The 26,732-nt window shown below is 42.5% G+C and overlaps 1 protein-coding gene across 3 annotated transcripts in view; it reads left to right on the top strand.

Annotated features, from left to right (window-relative positions):
* The window catches only part of DNMBP (dynamin binding protein), a 118,798-nt gene that overhangs the window by 59,033 nt on the left and 33,033 nt on the right, over nucleotides 1–26,732 (top strand). The window contains exon 1 of one of the 3 annotated variants that reach the window (XM_055560984.1): nucleotides 11,168–12,965. The exons of the other annotated variants lie outside the window; for them this stretch is intronic. Within the exon in view, the coding sequence (XP_055416959.1) occupies nucleotides 11,798–12,965 (1,168 nt within the window). The 5' untranslated portion in view covers nucleotides 11,168–11,797. Of the gene's footprint in view, nucleotides 1–11,167; nucleotides 12,966–26,732 lie in introns of those variants that run through there. 3 annotated transcript variants of the gene reach the window in all.

Raw genomic sequence — 26,732 nt, 5'->3', positions numbered from 1 at the left:
TTTGAGCATCATATATTGATATAAGGTATATTTGAGTTGGAGCCAGTAGGAGTTGCTAGTGGATTGGATATGAGGTGAACAAAATGAGGACAATGCTGAGGCTGAGCAACTGGAAGGACTGGAGTTGCCAGTAATTTCTCAATTAATGGTGAAGAGTACAGGAGACTCTGGTTGGTGGGGGAGGTGGGACAGGGCAGAGGTCAACTGCACAATTTGATGTAGAGGCCAGAGTTCAGAGGAGTTAAGCCTGGGGACATAAATTTGGGACCAATTTTGAGAGCACATAGACATAAATTCTCTTCAGTGCAGTCGCTAAGTTGTATCCGACTCTTTGCGACCCCATGAACCGCAGCACGCCTGGCCTGCCTGTCCATTACCAACTGCTAGAGTCTACTCAAACCCATGTCCATTGAGTCGGTGATGCCATACAACCATCTCATCCTCTGTCGTCCCCTTCTCTTCCTGCCCTCAATCTTTCCCAGCATCAGGGTCTTTTCAAATAAGTCAACTCTTTGCATGAGATGGCCAAAGTATTGGAGTTTCAGCTTCAACATCAGTCCTTCCAATGAACACCCAGGACTGATCTCCTTTAGGATGGACTGGTTGGATCTCCTTGCAGTCCAAGGAACTCTCAAGAGTCTTCTCCAACACCACAGTTCAAAAACATCAATTCTTCGGCGCTCAGCTTACTTTATAGTCCAAATCTCGCAGCCATACATAACCACTGGAAAAACCATAGCCTTGACTAGACGGACCTTTGTTGACAAAGTGATGTCTCTGCTTTTGAATATGCTGTCTAGGTTGGTCATAACTTTCCTTCCAAGGAGTAAGCGTCTTTTACTTTCATGGCTGCAGTCACCATCTGCAGTGATTCTGGAGCCCCCAAAAATAAAGTCTGACACTGTTTCCACTGTTTCCCCATCTATTTCCCATGAAGTGACGGGGCCAGATGCCATGATCTTTGTTTTCTGAATGTTGAGCTTTAAGCCAACTTTTTCACTCTCCTCTTCCTCTTTCAGGCTTTTGAGTTCCTCTTCACTTTCTGCCATAAGGGTGGTGTCATCTGCATATCTGAGGTTATTGATATTTCTCCCGGCAATCTTGATTCCAGCTTGTGCTTCTTCCAGTCCAGCGTTTCTCATGATGTACTCTGCATATAAGTTAAATAAACAGGGTGACAATATATAGCCTTGACGAACTCCTTTTCCTATTTGGAACCAGTCTGTTGTTCCATGTCCAGTTCTAACTGTTGCTTCCTGACCTGCATACAGATTTCTCAAGAGGCAGGTCAGGTGGTCCCGTATTCCCATCTCTTTCAGAATTTTCCACAGTTTATTGTGATCCACACAGTCAAAGGCTTTGGCATAGTCAATAAAGCAGAAATAGATGTTTTTCTGGAACTCTCTTGCTTTTTCGATGATCCAGCAAATGTTGGCAATTTGATCTCTGGTTCCTCTGCCTTTTCTAAAACCAGCTTGAACATCAGGAAGTTCACGGTTCACATATTGCTGAAGCCTGGCTTGGAGAATTTTGAGCAGTACTTTACTATTATGTGAGATGAGTGCAATTGTGTGGTAGTTTGAGCATTCTTGGACATTACCTTTCTTTGGGATTGGAATGCAAACTGAACTTTTCCAGTCCTGTGGCCACTGCTGAGTTTTCCAAATTTGCTGGCATATTGAGTGCAGCACTTTCACAGCATCATCTTTCAGATTTGAAATAGCTGCACTGGAATTCCATCACCTCCACTAGCTTTGTTCATAGTGATGCTTTCTAAGGCCCACTTGACTTCACATTCCAGGATGTCTGGCTCTAGATGAGTGCTCACACCATCGTGATTATCTTGGTCGTGATCTTTTTTGTACAGTTCTTCTGTGTATTCTTGCCACCTCTTCTTAATATCTTCTGCTTCTGTTAGGTCCATACCATTTCTGTCCTTTATCAAGCCCATCTTTGCATGAAATGTTCCTTTGGTATCTCTGATTTTCTTGAAGAGATCTCTAGTCTTTCCCATTCTGTTGTTTTCCTCTATTTCTTTGCATTGATCGCTGAGGAAGGCTTTCTTATCTCTTCTTGCTATTCTTTGGAACTCTGCATTCAGATGCTTATATCTTTCCTTTTCTCCTTTGCTTTTCTCTTCTCTTCTTTTCACAGCTATTTTTAAGGCCTCCCCAGGCAGCCATTTTGCTTTTTTGCATTTCTTTTCCATGGGGATGGTCTTGATCCCTGTCTTCCTGTGCAATGTCATGAACCTCATTCCATAGTTCATCAGGCACTCTATCTATCAGATCTAGGCCCTTAAATCTATTTCTCACTTCCACTGTATAATCATAAGGGATTTGATTTAAGTCCTACCTGAATGGTCTAGTGGTTTTCCCTACTTTCTTCAATTTAAGTCTGAATTTGGTAATAAGGAAAAATTACCAAATTTTATGGCAGAAAGTGAAGAGGAACTAAAAAGCCTCTTGATGAAAGTGAAAGAGGACAGTGAAAAAGTTGGCTTAAAGCTCAACATTCAGAAAACGAAGATCATGGCATCCGGTCCCATCACTTCATGGGAAATAGATGGGGAAACAGTGGAAACAGTGTCAGACTGTATTTTTTTGGGCTCCAAAATCACTGCAGATGGTGACTGCAGCCATGAAATTAAAAGACGCTTACTCCTTGGAAGGAAAGTTATGACCAACCTAGATAGCATATTCAAAAGCAGAGACATTACTTTGCCAACAAAGGTCCTTCTAGTCAAGGCTATGGTTTTTCCTGTGGTCATGTGTGGATGTGAGAGTTGGACTGTGAAGAAGGCTGAGCGCCGAAGAATTGATGTTTTTGAACTGTGGTGTTGGAGAAGACTCTTGAGAGTCCCTTGGACTGCAAGGGGATCCAACCAGTCCGTTCTGAAGGAGGTCAGCCCTGGGATTTCTTTGGAAGGAATGATGCTAAAGCTGAAACTCCAGAACTTTGGCCACCTCATGTGAAGAGTTGATTCATTGGAAAAGACTCTGATGCTGGGAGGGATTGGGGACAGGAGGAGAAGGGGACAACAGAGGATGAGACGGCTGGATGGCATTACTGACTCAATGGACGTGAGTCTGGGTGAACTCCGGGAGTTGGTGATGGACAGGGAGGCCTGGCGTGCTGCGATTCATGGGGTCGCAGAGAGTCGGACACGATTGAGCGACTGAACTGAACAGAACTGAACTGAGTGGAACCAGATGCCATGATCTTAGTTTTCTAAATAAGCCAACTTTTTCACTCCTCTTTCACTTTCATCAAGAGGCCCTTTAGTTCTTCTTCACTTTCTGCCATAAGGGTGGTGTCATCTGCTTTTCTGAGGTTATTGATATTTCTTCCAGCAATCTTGATTCCAGCTTGTGTTTCTTCCAGTCCAGCGTTTCTCATGATATACTCTGCATAGAAGTTAAATAAGCAGGGTGACAATATACAGCCTTGGCGTACTCCTTTTCCTATTTGGAACCAGTCTGTTGTTCCTTGTCCAGTTCTAACTGTTGCTTCCTGACCTGCATACTGGTTTCTCAAGAGACAGGTTAGGTGGTCTGATATTCCCATCTCTTTCAGAATTTCCACAGTTTATTGTGATCCACACAGTCAAAGGCTTTGGCATAGTCAGTAAAGCAGAAATAGATGTTTTTCTGGAACGCTGTTGCTTTTTCGATGATCCAGCAGATGTTGGCAATTTGATCTTTGGTGTTCCTCTGGCCTTTCTAAAACCAGCTTGAAAATCTAGAAATTCACAATTCACGTATTGCTGAAGCCTGGCTTGAAGAATTTTGAACAATTCTGTTAGCACATACACATTATTTAAAGCCATGATATTTAAATAGATTAAAGAAAAAAGTATAGATAGAGAAAAAAAGAAGAGGGAGGGAGTGGTCTGGAAGATAGGAACTAAAATGGTGTCATTGGAACTGGTGATAGGAGCTGAATGGTGACAGAAATTAAAATTAATTGAGTGCTTATTCTTTGTTGAACAATGTGCAAGGCGCTTTTATATACTTTTCCAGTTCCCAGAATTGTCCACATCTGATAGATGAGAAAACCGAGGTTTGCCCACAGTCTCACAGCTGGTAAGTGAGAGAGCTGGGGTCCAGATCCAGGAGGGTTTCATTGTGCAGCTTTATGTGCTTCCTTTGCTGCACCACCCTGTATTGCCAGCGTGTTGAGACTTAAGGAGTGACGGCTTGACATCTGAGAGTGGGTGGTAGCGAACAACACTTGGAAAACTCAGATCTGTAAGTGCTCAAGCTGGAGGGATCCCGACTGACTGTTGACAACTTACTTCCAAAATAGTTTATGCCACATATGATAATATACATGTTTCAATGCCATTCTCCCAGATCATCCTACTCTCACCCTCTCCCAGAGTCCAAAAGACTGTTCTATACGTCTGTGTGTCTCTTGCTGTCTCGCATGTAGGGTTATCATTACCATCTTTCTAAAGTCCATATATATGCATTAGTATACTGTATTGGTGTTTTTTCTTTCTGGCTTACTTCACTCTGTATAATGGGCTCCAATTTCATCCACCTCATTAGAACTGATTCAAATGTATTTTTTTAATGGCTGAGTAATATTCCATTGTGTATATGTACCACAGCTTTCTTGTCCATTCGTCTGCTGATGGACATCTAGGTTGCTTCCATGTCCTGGCTATTATTAAAAACATGTATATTATCATATGTGAAATGAATCGCCAGTTCAGGATGGGGAACACATGTACACCCATGGCAGATTCATGTCAATGTATGGCAAAACCACTACAATATTGTAAAGTAATTAGCCTCCAGTTAAAAGAACTGAATTTATATTAAAAATAAATTAATTTAAAAAAATTATGCCAAACGTTTTTTAGTACTCTTATCTGTTGAAGACTATTTGTTAAATTACATGTATCTATGAATTTAAGAGCATATATATATGTATATATATAAATATTTAATCCTTCCTCACAGATATACTTTTGACTGCTAGCTTATCATGAAGTTACTTAAGTTTTCAAAATGTTGACCCATTCATACTAGTAACATCCCCAAGATTTGTAACCTTCGCCTAACTCATCTTGAAGTTCATCATAAGGTTTACACTCTTTTTAACACTCCTGTTTTCCTATATTCTAGTCTGTATTTTTTATTTTTTACGGTACTCCCAGGTTCTTTTTCTCTCTGTCTTTCTTCCTCTGTCCCAGTCGGTTGTCTTTTAATTAGTTCATAGTCTCTTCCTTTACTGGGGCATTTACTTTTTAATCTTAGATATCTGTCTTCTTCATTTCCAGATCTCTCTTCCCACATAGCTGGAGGCTGCAGCTGTATTGATATCCCTTGAGTTTTTTTAACCTTAATGATAGATAGGATCTTCTTTACAACTCCTCCTAATTAACCCTTAGGCTGAAAGGCAGCTGAACTAAGAATTGGAAACCACATTCCTAGTCTAGGAATTTCTTGAGTTCCTGCTGTGTGCTAGGTGTGGGGCATGTTTGTGTCCCACTCTTTGTGACCCTATGGACTGTAGCCCACCAGGCTCCTCTCTCCATGGGATTCTCCAGGCGAAAATACTGGAGTGGGTTGCCATGCCCTACCTCCAGGGGATCTTCCCATCCAGGGATTGAACCCAAGTCTCTTAGGTTTCCTGTGTTGGCAAGCAGGCTCTTTACCACTAGTGCCACCTGGGAAGCCCATGCTAGGTAGTTGGGTACAAAGGAGAAGACCTGGGGCAGCCACTGTTTAGAAATCGGCAAGACTAGGGAGATAAATCAGCAAAGGAAAAGGAGCAGGCAGTCGAGTGAAGGGAAGCTCTTCAAGAAAGAGAAAGTGACTGTGTCCAAAAGCTACTCAGAGGCCAAGTGAGGTGAGTTCCAGGAATGGCCATTGGATTGGATGACCTTGTCAAGAGCAGTTTCAGTACAGTGATAGCAAAGGGATAAAAGCCTTATTGTGTGTGGTAGTCGCTCAGTCGTGTCTGACTCTTTGTAACCCCATGGACTGTAGCCTGCCAGGCTCCTCTGTCCATGGGATTTCCCAGGCAAGAATACTGGAGCGGGTTGCCGTTTCCTTCTCCAGGGGATCTTCCCAACCTGGGGTTTCAACCCGGGTCTCCCGCATTGTGGGCTGAGGGGTAAGGAAATAGAAGCATTGAGTATTTGCTTGCTCAAAAGTCTTTCAGAGCGGAAGTATGCTATAAAGGAAAGCAAAGAAATGGGGTAGCACCTGGAGGCAGCATTGGACTGAGGAGCCAACAGATGTTTGTAGGATGGGAAGCTTCACAGGCTTATGAGACTGGTGGTTAGAGTGGGCACACTGAAGAGGTCATGGTGGTGGCTGTAGCTAATTGCTGGAACAAAGTCTCGGAGGGTCAGGCGGGAGTGGGAACAGTGAACCAATAGAGAGATTGGCCTGTTTGATCAGAGCAGAGACAGTTCTTCCATTCTAACAAGAGGAAAGGCAGAACAGATGGGTATAGATTCAAGTAGGATGGTGGATTTGATGATGAAAAGATGAAGAAACAGGCTTAGTAACTTCCCCAAGATGACACAGCTAGTAAGTGGCAGAGTCAGGATTTTTTAAAAAAAAAGCACAGCCTGTGCTTTTAACCTGTGAGTGTTCCTGCCCTCTGCCTTGATAGAATCTAGCCTGTGCCCAATGGATGTGACCTATCAACTCATTAAGCCTGGGAGTACCTCCTGTATGACCCAGTATAGAGCTGTATTGGAGATTGGATGTGACCCTTGCCCTCAGGCTTTCGGTGTAATAAAAGATAAACAAGTATAATAAAGTAACAGGTAAGATGAGAGGGGTATTTGCCTGGTGCTCTGAAAAATAGCAAGAACTATGGGAATCAGAGACTGTCATTGGGGTAGAGTCTTAGAAAGTGAGGAGAAGTTGATCATCAGGCTGGAGGAACCTTGTGGGCAGTTACAGAGAGATTGTGGAAAGTTAGGGTGATTACCTTTTCTTACTAGGTTTTTTTTTTTTTAAGCTATCTCCTCCCTTTTGTTCCTCTGCCTTTTCTCTGCTTTATGTCTCTTCTCTCATCCTCTAAATCCTGCTGCCCCACCTTCACTTCTAGTGTTATGCTCACAGAATTTCTATCCATAGAGGGACATTGTAGCTGATCACCCACCCTCTGTGTGTGTGTTAGTCGCTTAGTCGTGTCCAACTCTTTGCGACCCCATGGACTGTAGCCCACAAGGCTCCTCTGTCCATAGTATTTCTCCAGGCAAGAATACTGGAGTGGTTTGCCATTCCCTTCTCCAGGGCATCTTCCCCACCCAGGGATTGAACCCAGGTCTCCCAAATTGCAGGCAGATTGTTTACTGTCTGAGCCACTAGGGAAGCCCTCAGTAACAACAAGCATCGTGGCAGAGTGCTGCTCTAGGCTTTTGAAAAGAGCCTGTGGAATGTGACTGTTACGTCAAATGGAAGGGAGGATAACTATCTACAAGATTATATTTCACCAGTAGGACTGGAATTGAGAAAAATGGGAAAGGTATTCTCCTCATCCCCTTGGGCCACATTTCTTTGCACACAGATTTATCACATGAGAAGAGCAATCCATTCACAACTTTTGATTAGTTCTGGGTCATTGTAGTGAGGTAAAGCTGAGACAGTTTACATTTTTATGCAAACTGTATCTTTAAAGTCCTAAAGGCAGTAGAGCTTAGAAAAAGAGAGAGGGAGTAAGGATGGGAGAAGGGAGCTCTTTGATTATAACCAGCTATTCAGTCTTCACTCATCCACAGATCATTTCTTTTTACCTTCATGTAACTAGTATTCGTCTCACCTGTAATTTATCCTCTCTTATTTATGCTCCTGGTTGATTTACTAGGCCTGTTTCTCATCATGCTAGCTTTATGGAAGACTTGAAGTTGCTAAAAGGAACTTTTCCATTTCCATAACAGGGAAAGATAAATCTTTACTTTTCATTTTTGCTTAGAAATAAGTAAGATCATAGAAATTTAGATTTAAAGTGGCAGAGAAATTATTAACTTCTTCATTTTACACATAAGAAAACGGACAGAGAAATTAAGCATAGCTATAGACTGGTTATTAGCCAAAATGGAACTTCTGGAAGCTAGCTGCCCTAATTCCTCATCTCATGTGCCCTCTTTTACAGTGTCACTCTGTATAACGCATAGTCAAAGCTGTCCTCCTAGATGATGTCATCCTGTTGGTTTGTGAACAGAATCACAATCTTTATTGGGTTTAGGCAGGAGGTTTTAGATGACTGATGACTGAGTCACCAGTACTGGACAGTCTTTCTGTTACTGTGCTGGTGTGGGTGTTCGTTTCAGTTGGGTGTTGAGGGTCAGCACTCAGGCAGTGTAAAAGTAAGCCAGGACTGAAGACAGAGAGGGGAAGACTGTGTGGTGCATGGGGTGGAGTGTGTGCACACGCACCTTGGCAGTGGTAGAGTGTGAATTAGACCATGATAGAGTGTGCTTGTTTGCTTACTCGATTTGAGGGAAATGAACATTTTCCTATGTTTTTGAGATACTCCTCTTCGTCTAGTGCCATGAAGTCAGACAGATCTGGGTTTAAATTACGGCCCCTCCTTCTACTGGTTTCTGTGATCTTGGACAGGTTTTTCAAAGTCTCAAAGATTCTTTATCTGTAGTAAAATAAAAATAATACAATATCCTCCTTATAGTTAGTGAAGATTAAAGAATATATATGTCAGCTCCTAGTCCTCATCTTGATCTTGGCCCATAAAACACACTTGACAGCATGGCAGCTGCCAGGGCTGTTCCTGCTACTGCAACAGAACAAAAGAACAAAAACTTTGCATGAAAATCAGATTTAACAATCTGGAGGTTAATTCTGTTAGTATAGAATCCAAAGATGTATCACAGTACGTACATTCAGTATTTCAGGAAAGGAAAAGGAGTTTCGAGAAAAACAGAAGCATGGATTTTTAAAAAAGAAGCAGTCAAGGATGTCATTGGGGCCAACTGCCTCGTTTTATAAATGGGTAGGTTGAGTCCCAGAGAGAATAAGTGGTTATCCAAGAGTTCAGTTCAGTCACTCAGTCGTGTCTGACTCTTTGCGACCCCATGCGCTGCAGCATGCCTGGCTTCCCTGTCCATCACCAACTTCTGGAGCCTACTCAGACTCATGTCCATTGAGTCAGTGATGCCATCTAACCTTCTCATCCTCCGTCATCCCCTTCTCCTCCCACCATCAATCTTTCCCAGCATCAGGGTCTTTTCCAATGAGTCAGTTCTTCACATCAGATGGCCAAAATATTGGAGTTTCAGCTTCAGCATCAGTCCTTCCAGTGACTATTCAGGAGTTAGGATGGGCTGGTTGGATCTCCTTGCAGTCCAAAGGACTCTCAAGAGTCTTCTCCAATACCACATTCCAAAAGCATCAGTTCTTCGGCACTCAGCTTTCTTTATACTCCAGTTCTCACATTCATATGACTACTGGAAAAACCACAGCTTTGACTAGATGGACCTTTGTTGGCAAAGTCATGTCTCTGCTTTTAATATGCTATCTAGGTTGGTCATACATTTTATTCCAAGGGGGCAAGAGTCTTTTAATTTCATGGCTGCAGTCACCATCTGCAGTGATTTTGGAGCTCAAAAAAGTAAAGTCTCTCACTGTTTCCATTGTTTCCCCATCTATTTGCCATGAAGTGATGGGACTGGATGCTATGATCTTAGTTTTCTGAGTGTTGAGTTTTAAGCCAACTTTTTCACTCTCCTCTTTTACTTTCATCAAGAGGCTTTTTAGTTCTTCACTTTGTGCCATAAGGGTGGTGTCATCTGCATATCTGAGGTTATTGATATTTCTCCCAGCAATCTTGATTCCAGCTTGTACTTCATCCAGCCCAGCATTTCTCATGATATACTCTGCATGTAAGTTAAATAAGCAGGGTGACGATATATACCCTTGACTACTCCTTTCCTTATTTGGAACCAGTTTGTTTATCCAAGAGTAAACATTTAATTATTGACAAAGCTTATGACCCTGGTCTCCTTAGGGTTCTTTATATTGTTTCACAAATAGGGATTAGATAAAAGTTCAGGGACACTTGATAGAAGACCATAGCTGGAAGTGTAGTCTTACTAAAGACTCTCTTAGCATATCACTCTCTTTCTGAGAAGCCTTCAGTGACCCTTCATTACTCATTAAATAAAGTAAGTGGCCTCAGTCCTTTCAGATCTGCCTGAACCTACCCCTCAAGCATGATCCTGTTACTTTTTTCCACACATGTACCCTTCAAACTGTTCCCCCTTTCCTAGTTTCCCATGTGTGGAAAGTCTTTGGAAACCCTACTTTTACTTGAAAGCACAGCTCAAACACTACTGCTCTGAAGCTGCAGTTGCCCCACCAGAGCCTGCTTTTTGCCATCACCATTTGTGTTTGTTACGGTACTTTCTCCTCCAATCATACTTTATAGTGTGTTGCTCCTGCATCATAAGAGAGAATACTAACTGCATCCTTTTCTCTTCCACAATGCTTCACATAAAATAATCTATTATTGGATGAATTCAAAATGGTATTTTTATACCCACCTTTCTGATTTCCAGTCTCATTCTCCAGTTCCTAAATATGCTACATGAATTAGGTGGAAAAGAGATTTAGGAGATGAATGAGTTTTTTGAAATATATAATTTATCTATTTGGTTGCACTGGGTCTTTGTTGCAGAGAGCAGGGGCTGCCCTTCGTTGCAGCGTGCAGGCCTCTCCTTGCAGTGGCTTCTCTTGGTACAGGGCACAGGCTTGAGGCTCTTGGCCTCAGTAGTTGCAGCGTGCAAGCTCACTAGTTGTGGCTTGAGGGCTCTAGAGCGTAAGCTCAGTATCTGTGGCACACGGGCTTAATTGCTCTGTGGCCTGTGGGATCTCCCCAGATTAGGGACCGAACCCATATCCCCTGCATTGGCGTCAGATTCCTATCTACTGTGCCACCAGGGAAGTCCCAGAAGATGAATGGTTTTGATGCTTCTCTGGCATGACAAGTGTCAAGGAAAATGTGAAAGCATACATAACTATTCCTCTGGGGAAGAGTTTTTACACTATAAAATTACCCACACACCAAATTGTAATAAAAGATGTACTTTTTTTTCCTTGAGTGGGATAGCCAATGTGTCTGTGGACAGGAGCTTGAACATTGAACAGCTTGTGATTTGAGTATACACCAACTGGTAACCTGAATCCCATAAAAGCAAAGTTCTCAAAGGTGGAAGAGTCCTACCTCTAACTAAAGAGAAGGGTATCCCGAAGAGTTTCAGGTGTCCAAGGAGTAAAGCCAGACTCGGAGGACGGGCAGTGGAGGTCCAGTTTGTGCTGCACATGAAAGCATTTATTCATAGCCCTGATTGATTACTAAAGGATTAAAGAGGCAGATGAAAGTGTTACATGATCTTACCTCAGGCTGTTAGAGGGGGCTGTTTCTCTTTCACTCTGCTTTTTCTGCAAAGCCTTTAGAGCAGCAGAATGCTTCTACCCTCAGCTCATAAAGCAGCCAAGCCAGTTTGACCAGGTTGAAGGAAACACGAAACAAAACTGCCAACTCCAATCACGAGAACGCTAGTTACTAATTACCTTCAGGGCTCCGTGGGGAAAGCTAGAGCAGCTCACTGATTGGATCCTGAGATAGAAATTACTCCACATCTCTTCGTGCTCTGATCAGAGTAGCAAGAAGAGCATTTGAAGTGCTTTGGGAGACATTTTAAGGAGGACAGATACCACCGTGGGCTACCCTGCACCTGTCCTCGTCTGAGCTCAACCCAGACCCATGGAAGAGAGAGAGAGAACGTGTGTCTTTGAGGACAGTGAATATGTGTGAAACCCACAAGATGAAGAAAGAAAAAGAATTGCAGAAGAACGAGAACTGGAGCTCCAACCGGGAGTATGAAGACTGCAGGAGTCTACAGAAAAGGGACATTCCTGCTCTGGGTGGACTTTACAGAGAGGATGACTGGGATTCCAGACACCAAACCACAGGGCAGAATCGGCCCTACAGAAAAAGGCATTGTGGATACTGGGATTTTGAACAGAGTGAACCAAGTTATGTGGACGATGAGGAAGCAAAGGAAAGTAGAAAGGACTGTATGTACAACAGAAGTGTGACTCCAGGCTGTGGCGATTATAATTCAGAAAATGTAGATGATGGGAATCCGAACTCCATGACTAAAGATGATTGGTTTACAGGAAGCCCATTTGTAACCCGGAAAGTTGGAGAATACGGGGAGACGAATGGCTGCGTAAATCATCAGAATCTGAGTCATAATCCTAAGAACTCTAAAGAAACTGGACAGTGGACTGACTGCAGGGATTTGAACGATTCTGCGGGGAGTTTTGGTCAGCCTCAAACCCAGCGTATAGACCGCAGGAATCATAATTACAATCTTGAGGACTGTAAAGAAACTAATTTTTATCATAGAGACCGCAGTGATTTAGATCATGTTCCTGAGAATTATTATACTAATGGTCATTCTGTGGACTTCCCAGACTTGAGTGGTGTCAGTGAAGGTAATGAATTTGTCAAATACTGTGACGGGGACAGGAATGTTTATCAAAATGATAAAATCAATCCCCAGACCAAGATTCATGCTGGGGATCAGAGTAGTTTTGATATGGAGAATAGAGGCTCTGATTCTCTATTTGCAAACTGTGAATATAAATTTCAGAATTACAGAGGAGCAGATTCTCTCCCCCAGAGGAAGACTTCAGAATGTAATGGCATCGACAGACCAGGAATGATGGCACCTGGGAGCAGAGGGTTCTTCCCAGAGGGTCCGAGAAGTCAGTGGACAAGGGGGAACCAAGGAGAACATCATGGTGGCGTTCCTCGGGGCACTTCATTAGAGAAGAATAGCTGGCATGGAGAGGAAGAGAGAAGAGTAAATGGCCCAGAAACTTGGAAAAGGAACAGCTGCTTCCGCCGCACAGCACCGGGCACCCTGAGACACTCGGAATTTGTGCAGAACAGGAGGAGAGCCCAAGGTAGGAACTCAGACAGGCTTCTTAGAGGGTAAGACCTGGGAATAAATAAAAGGAATAGTTCTTCTAGGTACCAGGAACATTTGTAAACTTCAGGAAACTGGCCCCAAATTTTTTAATAAGTGTATCCTGAATGAGAAGAGCCAAGAGTGTACATAGTGCTGTAAATTTGCGACCTGGCTTTCAAAACCAGGCTGCTTTCATGGGAACTCTCCTTTACCTTAGATGGTTTTTCTCAGGGTCTGTAATCCAAAGATCTTTGCATTTTTACTTTAATATCCTTTGTTTATCTTATGGAGCCTGGGCAAGTCCTTTATCAGGGCACCAAGTGAAAATTTATTTTCCTGGCCTGTTCTCTCTCTCAATCCCTGCACTTCTTTAGATTTTAGAGGGAAGAAGACTTAACTTGTTTTACAGATGGTTCATCCCTTGACATTTAGGAATCTTAAGTGAATGGTGTACACCAAACCTCTTGTGGAAATGAGAAAAGTATATTTTTAATGGTGCATTGTATATGTTAGCTATTCAGGTGAATTTGTCTCCCTGAACTTGAAGATATCTGTAAAATGGGGATATTAAGGGTCTTTTATCATTAGAGGTTCTTTCTTTGTTGCCAGTTTGTCTTCTCCAAGTCTCTAAAATGAACCGTGTTTATTTTGTTGTTGCAATTACTGGACTTCCTTTTAAATCTTTTTTGTGTGTGTTATACTCATGTCAAGCAGACTTTATGGTTTTGGCCAGTTTGGGAGAGTGCAGAACATGATAAGAGGAGAAAGAGTCAGAAAATGTAAAGGATCTAGAAAATCCATCTCACACCTTCCTCCCAAGTGGAAGCTTTCTTGTCCAGGTCTCCTTCAGAACAGGCCCGGTGGTTAGAAGTGTGGTGGAGCCACTGAAAAGATAAGTCCCTGTTGTGATCCTGGAGCTGCTGGTGGTTTATCCAGGGGTCTTTTCAACACAGATTTAACTTGAATTTCCAGGGTGCTATTTTGGACAAAGCAGGCTCTCTACCTGCATTTGTAAAGATAAAGAATGAAACCAAACTCGAGATATTAAGCAGCTAGCTATGTTTTCCTAGGTGCATTTTTACTTTGAAATGATGGGGATTGGATGACTTCTACATTCTTTTCAGCTTAAAAAATGTCTGATTCTGTGGTTCCTTAGGTTAGTTTTTTGCGTCGCTCCTTTTCCCTTCCCCCACAGCTGTGAACTTTGTTTCCTTTCGTTAGTTCCTTATTGTATTAAGCCTCCTAACTGTGTTTATTGTTTCACTTATGAGTCAAACCTTTCTCTCTGGAGTGTTGTAATATGCCCAATGAGCTCTCTGAGACCAGCTCGGTTCCACCTGATAACATTTCCATTTTTATAACTCTTTATTTATGTTTGAGGACTTAACTTTTGATAGTATATTCACATTAACACTTCTTTTCATACCTCTAATACCCTCCTTGACCTGTAACAATGTTTTAGTCTGTCCCAGAGATCTTTTTGCTTTCTAACTTTGCTAGCTGTTTTACAGCACAGGTGCCACTGCCCTTCCTGAAAGTTAGACAGCCACAACAGGTGCTTACAGAAGGAACACATGTGATCTTCTGCCTTGAATTCATATCTCAGCTCCCCCATTTACTAATAGTGTAGCTTTAGACGAATTATTTAACTTCTCTGAGCTTTGGATTCCTTATTTGTTAAATGAAGATGATCATACCTGTCTCGTAGTGAGATAATATAAATAAAACATCACATGTCTAGAACATAGTATGTGCTCCTAAGTTGTGATTTCTTCATCTCTTATCCACCCATCCCCCTTCCCCCTAACAAATCCTCCCCCTCCCCAACTGTCACTGCATGGTCCCCTCCCTTCTGAGATCCAGATTGACCCCCCACTGGACAGACATCTGTCCTCGGACCCTGTGTTTGCAGGTATAATGCCCTTCCCTTCCTCTCTCCCATTGTTCCCCACCCTCCACCTACTGCATCTGAGAAGCAAAGTGCTCCTTGACCACCTCCCAGGCTAGAAACGAAATTGTTCTGCCAGGATTTTTCCTTCCCCTGACCTGTAGTAACAGTTCATTCTGTGAAGGCCTCAAGCTTAGATTCTTGTTACGACAGGTCTATTACGGTTTTGCCTTTAAGGTGTGTCTCCTCATCCCGGGAGGTGGGCCTTGCTCCTAAGGTGCAGCTCTGCTGAGGTTTCCAACTGGACATGTTTATTGAACCTCCTAACTTGAAGGGAATTCACTTTCACTTTTCACTTTTATGCATTGGAGAAGGAAATGGCAACCCACTCCAGTGTTCTTGCCTGGAGAATCCCAGGGACGGGGGAGCCTGGTGGGCGGCCGTCTATGGGGTTGCACAGAGTCAGACATGACTGAAGCGACTTAGCAGCAGTAGCAGCAGCAGCAACTTGAAGGGACTCAGATTTCAAAGTCTGTCTCAACTCACAGAGAGAGTTGTGAGTGTCTGCTCGGCTCTTTGGCCTTCCGCTGCTGCTTTCTGCTGCGTTCCCTAGTCACTTCGCTTGCATGCACAGTTCAGGATTTGAAGGGAATTTCTGTATAGACTTTGGGGCTGTCCTCTTGGCAGCTTCCTCTTTTTCAGGATTTTCTTCCTTAATATCGAGTCACTTCAGAGTCCACGACCTTTGATTCTGCAGCCAAATAAGATCACCATTGGTTGCCTCTCAATTTTTGCTTTATTTCCCGCATGCTAAAACACTAGGGATTCCCTGGGGGTGGGGGTAACGGGGTATCAGATAAACAGGGATCTTACCTAGTTTTCTTCCCATGTTTTGAGTTGTCTCCCCTCCAGTTTCCGGCTGTTTTTGCTGGCTTTCCAATACATAGTTGTTTTCAAAAATATCTTGTCCAGAGTTGCTGCTAGTTTTCAGTAGGGAAGTTAGTACAATGTAAGCTACTCTACCATTACTAGACCAAAAGTCAGCACTAGGATTTTACGCTTGCCAAGAACATAAATGGGTTTCCCTGGTGGCTCAGACAGTATAGAATCTGCCTATAGTACAGGAGACCCAGGTTTGATCCCTAGGTTGGGAAGATCCCCTGGAGAAGGAAATGGCAACCCACTCCAGTATTCTTGCCTGGAGAATCCCATGGACAGAGGATCCTGTCGGGCCATAATCCAGAGTTGCAAAGAGTTGGGTGCAACTGAGTGACTAACACTTACTTAAGACCATAAATAGTTACAATGGGAAGGGGACCTAGTGCTTCAAATTCTATGTTAACTAGGTTAATTTAAGTGATACTAAGATACCTATATGAAGAACTCTTACAGAGAGAAATAGGAGGCTGAATTCAGATGCAAGTTAAGGCTACTGCTTCAAGGTTGGAAGGCTAGAACACAAAATCCTCTTATATTATTACTAGAAGGAACCTGACATTTCAGCAAGTCACTATTTTATACATGTGGTTAAATACCCATGATTAAGTTTGAAATCTATTTAGTGGATTGCAACTAGCATTTTTTGTAAAATAAAATAGAAGTGAATAGAAAATTTCAAGTACGTCTCATGTAGTAAAAGTATGCAGTACTTCTATATTACTTCTGTGTGTGTATACCTATACATACATGGATTACATAAATGCATGTGTGTATATACTGAACCACAGTGTAAAATGTGACAGTATGAAAAAAAAAAAACTTAGATCCAAGTCACTCAGTTTTTAAATGGAGAGACAAAGCACTGAGAAATTGAACCATGTGGCCAGGAGATGTCTGGATGCCCAGACCGGTGCTTTTACTACAGCACCACAGTTGAAGCCAGAAATGCAGGTTTAGGTTCATTTCGAATAAATGAACTTAGAAGAGCAGAAAAGTATTGTGTTAGGGGAGCCAGGGAGGAGGCTCCAAATGGAATGAGCTCAACTGTGTTGCATGCAGCAGAGAGGTGAGAGGATGTGTTCTGAGAAAAGACTTTTCACTTGGTACATGAGGTAAGGAACAAGATGCATTACAGAGAGTTTGGGAGGGAAGTGGCGATGAGGTGTATGCAGTCATCTCCTAGTATCTGTATCTGCGGGGGTTTGGTTTCAACACCAACACCCTACCCCACCCTCACACCCTTGCAGATACCAAAATCCACAGATACTCAAGTCACATATAAAATGACATAGTATTTGCAGGTAATCTATGCTCGTCCTCCCGTATATTTTAAATCATATACTTTAAATCATCTTAATTACTTATAATATTTGTGCTGTGCTATGCTTAGTTGCTTAGTTGTGTCTGACTCTTTGCAACCCCATGGACTGTAGCCTTCCAGGCTCCTCTGTCCATGGGGATTCTCCAGGCAAGAATATTGGAGTGGATTGCCATGCCCTCCTCCAGGGGATCTTCCCAACCCAGGAATCGAACCCAGTTCTCCTACATTGCAGGTGAATTCTTTACTGTCTGAGCCACTAGGTGTCTCCCACTTATAATACCTCAGTTCAGTTCAGTTAAGTCGTTCAGTCGAGTCCGACTCTTTGTGACCCCATGGACTGCAGCACGCCAGGCCTCCGTGTCCATCACCAACTCCCAGAGTTTACCCAAAGTCATGTCCGTTGAGTTGGTGATGCCATCCAACCATCTCATCCTCTGTCGTCACCTTCTCCTCCTGCCCTCAATCTTTCCTAGCATCAGGGTGTTTTCAAATGAGTCAGCTCTTCGCATCAGTCCTTCCAATGAACACCCAGGACTGATCTCCTTTAAGATTGACTGGTTTGATCCCCTGGCAGTCCGAGGGACTCTTGAGACCCTTTTCCGGCACCACAGTTGAAAAGCACCAATTCTTTGGCGGTCAGCCTTCTCTGTGGTACATCTCTCACATCTGTACATGACTACTGGAAAAACCATAGCTTTGACTATATAGACCTTTGTCAGCAAAGTGATGTCTCTGTTTTTTAATACACTGTCTAGATTTGTCATAGCTTTTCTTCCAAGGATCAGGCATCCTTTAATTTCATGGCTGCAGTCACTATCTGCAGTGATTTTGGAGTCCAAGAAAATAAAGTCTGTCACTGTTTACATTGTTTCCCCATCTGTTTGTCATGAAGTAATGGGATCAGATGCCACAATCTTAGTTTTTTTAAGCCAGCTTTTTCACTCTCTTTCATTCATCGAGAGGCTCTTTAGTTCCTCTTTGCTTTCTACCATTCAGTTCAGTTCAGTTACTCCGTCGTCTCCGACTCTGTGACCCATGGACTGCAGCACGCCAGGCTTCCCTGTCCATCACCAACTCCAGGAGTTTACTCAAACTCATGTCCATCGAGTTGGTGATGCCATCCAACCATCTCATCTTCTGTCATCCCCTTTGCCTCCTGCCTTTAATTTCTTCCAGTGAGTCAGTTCTTCGCATCAGGTGGCCAAAGTATTGGAGTTTCAGCTTCAGCATCAGTCCTTCCAATGAATATTTAGGACTGATATCCTTTAGGATTGGCTGATTAGACCTCCTTGCAGTCCTAGGGACTCCCAAGAGTCTTCTCCAACACCACAGTTCAGAAGCATCAATTCTTCAGTGCTCAGCTTTCTTTATAGTCCAACTCTAACATCCATACATGACTACTGGAAAAACCATAGCTTTGACTAGACAGAACTTTGTCTGTAAAGGGTGGTATCATTTTCATATCTGAGGTTGCTGATATTTCTCCCAGCAATCTTGATTCCAGCTTGAGCTTCACCCAGTCCAGCATTTTGCATGTTGTATTCTGCACATAAGTTAAATAAGCCAGGTGACAATATACAGCCTTGATGTACTCCTTTCCCAATTTGGAACCAGGCTGTTGTTCCGTGTCCAGTTCTAACTGTTTCTTCTTGACCTGTATACAGGTTTCTCAGGAGGCAGGTAAGGTGGTCTGGTATCCCCGTCTCTAAGAATTTTCCAGTTTGTTGTGATCCACACTCTCAAAGGCTTTAGTGTAGTCAGTGAAGCAGAAATAGATGTTTTTCTGGAATTCTCTTGATTTTTCTATAATCCGCTGAATGTTGGCAATTTGATCTCTGGTTTTCTAAGTCTACCTTGTACATCTGAAAATTCTTGGTTCGTGTTGAAGCCTAGCTTGAAAGATATTGAGCATTACCTTGCTAGCATGTGAAATGAGTGCAGTTGTGCGGTAGTTTGAACATCCTTGGGAGAAGGCAATGGCAACCCACTCCAGTACTCTTGCCTGGCAAATCCCATGGACGGAGGAGCCTGGTAGGCTGCAGTCCATGGGGTCACTAGGAGTCGGACACTACTGAGCAATTTCACTTTCACTTTTCACTTTCATGCATTGGAGAAGGAAATGGCAACCCACTCCAGTGTTCTTGCCTGGAGAATCCCAGGGACGGGGGAGCCTGGTGGGCTGCCGTCTATGGGGTCGCACAAAGTTGGACACGACTGAAGTGACTTAGCAGTTGAACATCCTTTGGCCTTGCCCTTCTTTGTATGAAAACTGACATACATGATAGTATTATCAGAAACAGGTGAGTTTAGATGTGTCAATATTTAGAGTAGTGCAGAGCCTGGCACATAGTAAATGCTAAATAAACATAATCTGCTACCATCATCATCAGTTATATTTTTCCAGCACATAGATCCCATATTCCCTTTGAATGTGATTACACAGATGTTTAATAACTAGTGTTTGTACTTAGCACTGTACCAAACATTGGGGTACGCCAGGAAGGATACCCCCCATACCCCTCACCACCATAGATGTTTTTAGATAAGTTGAAAATACAAAGTGTAAAAATATGAATAATTAAAGTATGGAAGTGTCTAGCTTAGACAGTAAATGCTATGGACAATCAGAAGAGGAAAAGCTCAGTTTTTACTTGAGTTAATGGAATAGACTTTAGTAAGATGCTTGAATTTTAACTAAAGCTTAATGGAGTAATGGGGTTGAGATAGGCAGAGAGAAACAAGGAGAACATTTCTGGTTAGAGAAAGTCTATGAGCAAAGATGCAAAGTTGTGACAAAAAGGAATACAGTGTGGGGAAGAACTAGTGTATCGAAATCTTAGAAACCAAATGGGAGTTTGGACCAGAGCCTGAGGAAGAAGTCAGCTGGCCCTGCACGTGGTGATTCCCCCTCTGAGATGTGATCACTGACACTCTGATTCATGACTTCTCTGAGGACCAGAATGGCTGTAGAAAAGTTGGGCATCTGAGAACTCCAGCCTAGGGGATGCCCACGGCATGAGGCAGGAGAAGGGAACACTGTGGGGAGGGCAGAAGAAAACCGAAAGGCTTAGAGTAGGAGAGAATGGCCAACACTTTCAAATGCCCCAGGGAAGTCAAGGATGATGCCATGGATTTGTTGAGGTTATTGTTTGACAGAAATACAGTGATGACACAGAATTAATTAGGAAGAAATTAGATGGGGGAAGAGGTCTGGAAGGAGGTCTTCTTGCATGAAGACCACTCTTTCAAAACCTTTCACACACACTGTGAAATAGAGGTGACTGGGACTGAGGGGGCACAGAGTTGAACAAAGTTTCCTGTATTTACTTTTTAAAATCAGGCTGTACTGACAGGCTGATTAAGATAGGTAGGTAGGAAGCAAAGAAGAGGGAAAGAGAAAATATGTGGAGGCGAAGGGAAATAAATACAGGGCCGTGCTTTGTCAAGGGTTGGGGAATCATTGAAGTTTTAGAGAAGGTAAGGCAGTCCTGCCTCCTGGTGTTATGAGTTGGCATTCTTACGTGAGCCAGACTGTCTGCTTTCTCCACAAACCGTTCAGTAGTCAGTCGTGTCCAACTCTTTGCTACCCCATGGACTTCAGCATGCCAGGCTTCCCTGTCCATCACCAACTTCTGGAGTTTACTCAACCCACGAACCATTACCTACATTATTTTTAGATAATATTTCATCAGCAATAAATGGGAATATTGGTCTGGGGAGATTCCAGGCTTCTGTGAAGGCAGAAAGAAAACCAGGAAAGGCAAGAAATTGAGGTTGGATAGGAAGAGACAGTCTTCTTGGGCATCATATTTCCTGCGGTCCTGAGGATGTTGAAGTGGGCGTGGGGGGGCGGTGAATCCAATGGGCTCACTTGCAGGGCTATGGCAGGGCCAGCCTTCAAAGGACTGTTGGGCTGGGAGCTCAGAAACTTGACACTCCCACCCAGACACCACAGTTTTCCAATATTTCCTGAGAAACCAGAAAATGCCCCAGGCTGTCAAGTAGGAGGGGTGTGGCAGTTCAATGCATAGTCATTTCTGATGGAAAGAAACACATTTGTGTACCTGGCCCCACAGCAGGGGGCAGGGCTACATTCTAGGTCACAGAAGTCATTCCATGGTATCAGGAAAATCCTTTCTTCAAATCATAAGCTGAGAGGAGGCAAACAGATAAAACATATTTCATTTCATTGAATCTAAAACCCTCTGTTGTAAGACACTAAATAATTTTATGTAACATTAGAAAGACTACTACTAATTCGAAGACTAACTAACATGATATTTACTGAAAAATACATCTCCATTTCTGAGATGTTAAAATATGAAAAAATGTGTATCTTAGAGTCTACTGAGATTTGGAGATGCTTCCACTTCCCATTGATCTAGAATTCCTCCTGTCCTTTCCTCAGTGATTTGAAAATCTAGAATTCAGTTTCCTTTGCTCTTCAGCCCCTACCTCTCAGGGGAAGATTGAAACCTAACTTACCCTAACTGCATAGTTGTGGCAGCTCAGTAGTTAAGGCAAACAAAAGTTAGGATATTTAATGATTTTTTAAAACTTGAGTAGTGTTTTCCGTCATAATCACAGCAGAGTAATACTTGCTGTTTTTGTTGTTGTCTAGTCGCCAAGTCATGTCCAACTCTTTGCGACCCTATGGACTGTAGCCCACCAGGCTCCTCTGTCCCTGAGATTTCCTTGGCAAGAATACTGGAATGTTTTGCTATTTCCTTCTCCAGGGGATCTTCCTCACCAATCAGGGACTGAACTGAGCAACCAGGGAAGCCCAGAGCAGTACCTAGGGTAAATAATACTACTTGCTGTCATCTATTAAGTGCTGGTTGCTGTGCTGATTAGTGCAGATTAGGTACATTAGACTCGTACATTAATGCTTAGTGTATAATAAATACTCAATGAATGTTTGCTATCCAATGAAATATACTCTATTTGAGGGCACAGAACATGTACATCAAAAGATAGATAGTATTATTTTGTGTTGTTACTCAAGAAGTGAAGTTTAGAGTAAAGGGTAATCCGAAGACTAAAGAAGCCTTCATCTAGCTGGGCTTAAAGGACAGTAGTTGAGCTGAAAGGCACAGAGACAAGCTGGGCTTGTTAGGTTCAAGGAATAATAAAGAAACAAATATTTAAAGTATGTTGTGCTAGGTTCCATAACAGCAGCCTGTGCATGGGCCTCTAGGCTTGCAGACAGGAAGTGACTAACTTCTCAGGTTAGTCACTAAGTGACACACGAAGCCACACTCCTTGTGGAGCTGGTTGGAGAGTAGTGTTAGTTATATCAGACCAAGAGGAGTAAGTGAAGAAACAGAGTAGGAAAGTACAGAAGGTTTTAGAGCCCGGAAGTAACCAGAGAGGACCAGTGCTTTTGTTACGCACCAGGAAACAACAACCCAGAGAGGCTGTGTAACGTGTCAGGATAAAGTGAGGGCTAGATTCTGGGTGTTTTGACTTGTAGTCTGAGAGCCTTACTCCCTATGCCTGCTGCCCTCTCAGGATCTAGAAGCAGCTCCACGTTTGTCCCTGGAAATGAAAGCCAAAGGAGATATGGGGAAATAGAGTCACTGTTGGGGTGCCAAGAGCTCATTTTAGCCTGTACAGGATGAATGACTGGGGTCCAGGGCAAACCCAGTTTAGGTTCCCTCATATTGAGGTTTTGTTTTCTTCCCCCGAAGTTTCGGCTGGAAAATAAGATCATACTGACTGATATCCTAGGGCCTAATCAGATTTTACTGTGAAAATATTGGATCACACTTGGAAAAAAACCCGTATTTTGAAAGACTGGGTTCACTCCTCTAAACTAACGTAGTAAAATACACAATGCTTAAGTTCATTTTAATTGTTTTGTTTCATGAATTTATGTCTAAGACCACCTACTTTCTCCCTGCTTTGTTTGCTGTTCTTGAGTATCAGACAGATGAAATGACTTGTCTGAAACAGAAGAAAGCTGTGGAGGGCTTTCCAACTTTCTATACTTTGCCCCATCTCGGAGTACTCTGCTTGGTAGCTTTCTATTCAGTATTCATATTTTTTGTTATTAAAACTTTGTGCAGAATTATAACTCAGATCAACTAGTTTTTGTTTTGTTTTGTGCACAGTCTTAAAAGATCCATAAAATGTTATGAGAACAAGTGGAAAGGAGTAAAAGTAAACTACCTAACAGAAGCAGAGGGATGTCTGGGTTTTACCGGAGGGTCCTGTTAATGAGCAACATTTGAGACTTCACTGTAGTCTTATTAATTATCAAAAATGGAAATACGGTGTAGGAGACAGCCACACTCATATCGAAAAACCACGTAACCCAGAACAGGCCTTGCCATTTGATGGAAAGCCCCAGCTAGAGAGGCTAGTTTTGAATCGTTATTAGCTGTGTGGTGTCAGGCAAGTCATCTCATTGTTTAGTGCCTTCATTTAGAGCAATTATACCTTCTCTCAAGAGACCTGGTAAAGAAAACATCAGATATATGTCTGTTTAGAAAATAAAGTTTTTGTGTAAAGTTTTATTGGCTGACTGTAATCAAAATTTGCTTATTAAACAGTGAAGGTTTATTTCTTTTTTTTTTTTTTTTTTTTTTACAAAAACTATCTTTGCCTTCTTATTTCGCTTCTGCTGCCTAAAGATTTGACAATAATAATAACTTCATAGTTTAAAGCACATCTCTCTCGGATTTGGTGTGTGTTCAAAAATGGTGTTTCAAAGAATCTAGTATTAATTTCGCTATCCTGGCAGTGTCAGAAGTTGCAGACTCTTGTACTCTGGGCCCTTGACTCTTGTGTGCTCTTCTAAAGGATTGGGTAGGCTCTGGTAGAAGAAGCAAGAGGTGGGAAGCTTTGAGCTGGGTTTTCCGAGGTGGAAACCCTCCAGCAGGGATTGTACTGGAGGCTACTTGCCAAAATAGGCAGGGCAGTCACTGACAAAAGGCCCAGGGAAGAGTTTTTTTAGTTACTGTTGATATTGAGGACCAAAATATAATAGATTCCTCCCTGAGGTCTGGGGATCGGGAAGAGTCTATGAGTCGTGCAGAAAAGCCAGGGACCATAGTGCTGAAAGTTTAAGGTTGGCGGGATAAGCCTTCTCCAAATATTCGTAAGTAGGTGCTGAAGGAAAAGAAGTGGTGGGGGCTGGGTGGGCTGGCTGGAGTGATGTGGGCACATGGAAAACCAGGATTTATGATTCTTCCACTAGGCCTGCTGGGAATATAAGCAGAACAAAGGTCGCTTCCTTTTGGAGTTTTCTAGACAGATTGCTAAGCAGGAGGGGGTTTTGCTTTTCCTATTAGACTAGCAAATTGTTGTTTCATCAATGTTTTGTTACCGATTTTCTTCAGCAGTTTAAAAGTATTAGGTCAGAAAAGAAATCTCAGATTATTAAAGTGTGAAGAAAATTTGAAAAGGATTAACAGTAATTAAGAGAGGACTAAGTAGTAGAATATTCTTGTTTCATAGCAAGTGTTCTTTTTTCTGCATTATTGTTCTTTGTTGTATCGATACTGAATGTTCACTAGAGTAAAAGTAGAAAATACAGTAAGTTGAAAAGAAAGGAAAAAATATCAGAATTCCTGTCCCCTTCAAGACTTTTCATTTTCAGATATGTGCATTGAAAATATTTTCCCCCTTTTAACAAAATGGCAATTCTTTCACAAACTCTTTTGTAGCCTTTTTCCATTTAGCAATGCACAGTAGACAGTTTTCTGTATTAACGAATATAAATCTGTATCTCAATGGTTGTCATAGTACAGTATTGATATTATGCAGATATGTTGTAATTTATTTAACAGGCCCCTTTGGGGAGAAATTTTTGTTGTTTCTAAATTTTCTTCATGCATTGATAAAGATCCCTTCACTTGCACATGATTTCTGCCATAAATTATCTGGAATACTATTGACTATGTATTTGGCTTCCCTAGTGGCTCAGATGATAAAGAATTTGCCTGCAGTGCAGGAGACCTAGGTTGGCTCAGACGGTAAAGAATTTGCCTGCAGTGCAGAAGACCTCGGTTCAATCCCTGGGTTGGGAAGATCCCCTGGAGAGGGGAAAGGCTACCCACTCCAGTATTCTGGCCTGGAGAATCCCGTGGACAGAGGAGCCTGGTGGGCACAGTCCATGGGATCACAAAGAGTTGGGACATGACTGAGGGACTAAACCAACAACAAGTTGAATATTTACTGTGTATAACACTGCTAGATTTGATTCTCTCTGAGGAATTATTTGCATTACACTGAGTAGGATTTTTTTGAATTTATTTTTGGCTGCACTGGATCTTCATTGCTTCATGGGCTTTCTCTAGTTGCTGTGAGCTCTTCATTGAATGCTTCATTGACTGCTGCTCTTCATCGAAGTGCTTGGGCTTCTCATTGTGGTGGTTTCTCTTGTTGCAGAGCACAGGCTCAAGGCACATGGGCTTAGTTGCTCCACATGTGAAATCTTCCCAGATCAGGGATCGAACACATGTCCCCTGCATTGGCAGGCAGATTCTTATCTCCTCTACCACCAGGGAAGTCCCCTGAGTAGGGTTTTACAGATGTAATGATATGGACATACATTTAGTATACATGCTTAAATATGTAATTGTTCACAGTCAAAATGGTGGGTGGGTGACCTGTGGCTATACAGGAAGTTAAGTGTGCCTTAAAAATCACAATTTTGTCATTAGCTACCAGGCAGTCACTAAAACGCACGAGTAGATTTCCAGGCCACAGTTGCCAAGATCTGCCTGCCCAGAAAAAGCGCTAGGGGCAGAGTAGCAGCTGTAGGCTCTGAAGCCAGTGTGGGCTCTCATCTTCCACGTACTGGGCCAGTTACAAATTTCTCTTCATGAATCAGTAAGATGGGGACAATATGAGGATTGTTATGAGAATTAAATATTTGTATTTGTATTAAGTATTTGTAAAGTGCCTGAACAATGCTTGACATGCAGAGTAAATATCATATAAATATTTGTTAAAGTTTAAAGCCAAAAAGAGCTCCATTTGATGGTGGAAGGAGGCAGGAACCCTGGAGTTAGGCAATGGTGCCATCCTTCTCTCAGTGGGACGGCTCTTTACCAGAAGTTGTTATCTCAGATTGCTTAAAATTTCACCCATAGAGATGAATCTTGGCTAGCATGACAGCTTGTCTTAAATTACTGGTAGTACATTACTAGATTCTTAGGAAATTAAAAAGTACTGGTTGAGCTCAAGTCTCCATGAATCCTTCAGTCCCTAGTCCCAGTTCCCTGTCTGAGGAGTTTAGTGTGTTCTCCCCTGATACCTTTTTCTGTGCACTTACATATTATATGTGTGTATATGGAAATATGTAGAGGTTTTTGCATGTTTCTCACCTTTTTCTTTCTCCCTCTCCATCTCTCTTTAAAAACAGAAGTGGCATGTTGTGCTGTAACTTTCTTTTCTACACTTCCTTTTAAAGTGTAAATGTTAGCAGTTCTTGCTGTCCTGGAACCAGCTAGGTGAGATCTGCATTCTGATGGCTTTAGGATAAGGTACCTACAAGTAGCAGGACACTGGGGAAAGTGAGGGCTGTGCGGGGCCTGAGAGAGGGACTGCAGAACAAGAGGTCCTGAGAGCAGAAAGGTAGACAAATGCTGCCCTCTTTACATCTT

Source organism: Bubalus kerabau, chromosome 22 (genome assembly GCF_029407905.1).
Source record: "Bubalus kerabau isolate K-KA32 ecotype Philippines breed swamp buffalo chromosome 22, PCC_UOA_SB_1v2, whole genome shotgun sequence".
NCBI lineage: Eukaryota > Metazoa > Chordata > Mammalia > Artiodactyla > Bovidae > Bubalus > Bubalus kerabau.
Note: the sequence above shows the minus strand (reverse complement) of the source record. Positions and strands in the feature narration are given on the sequence as shown.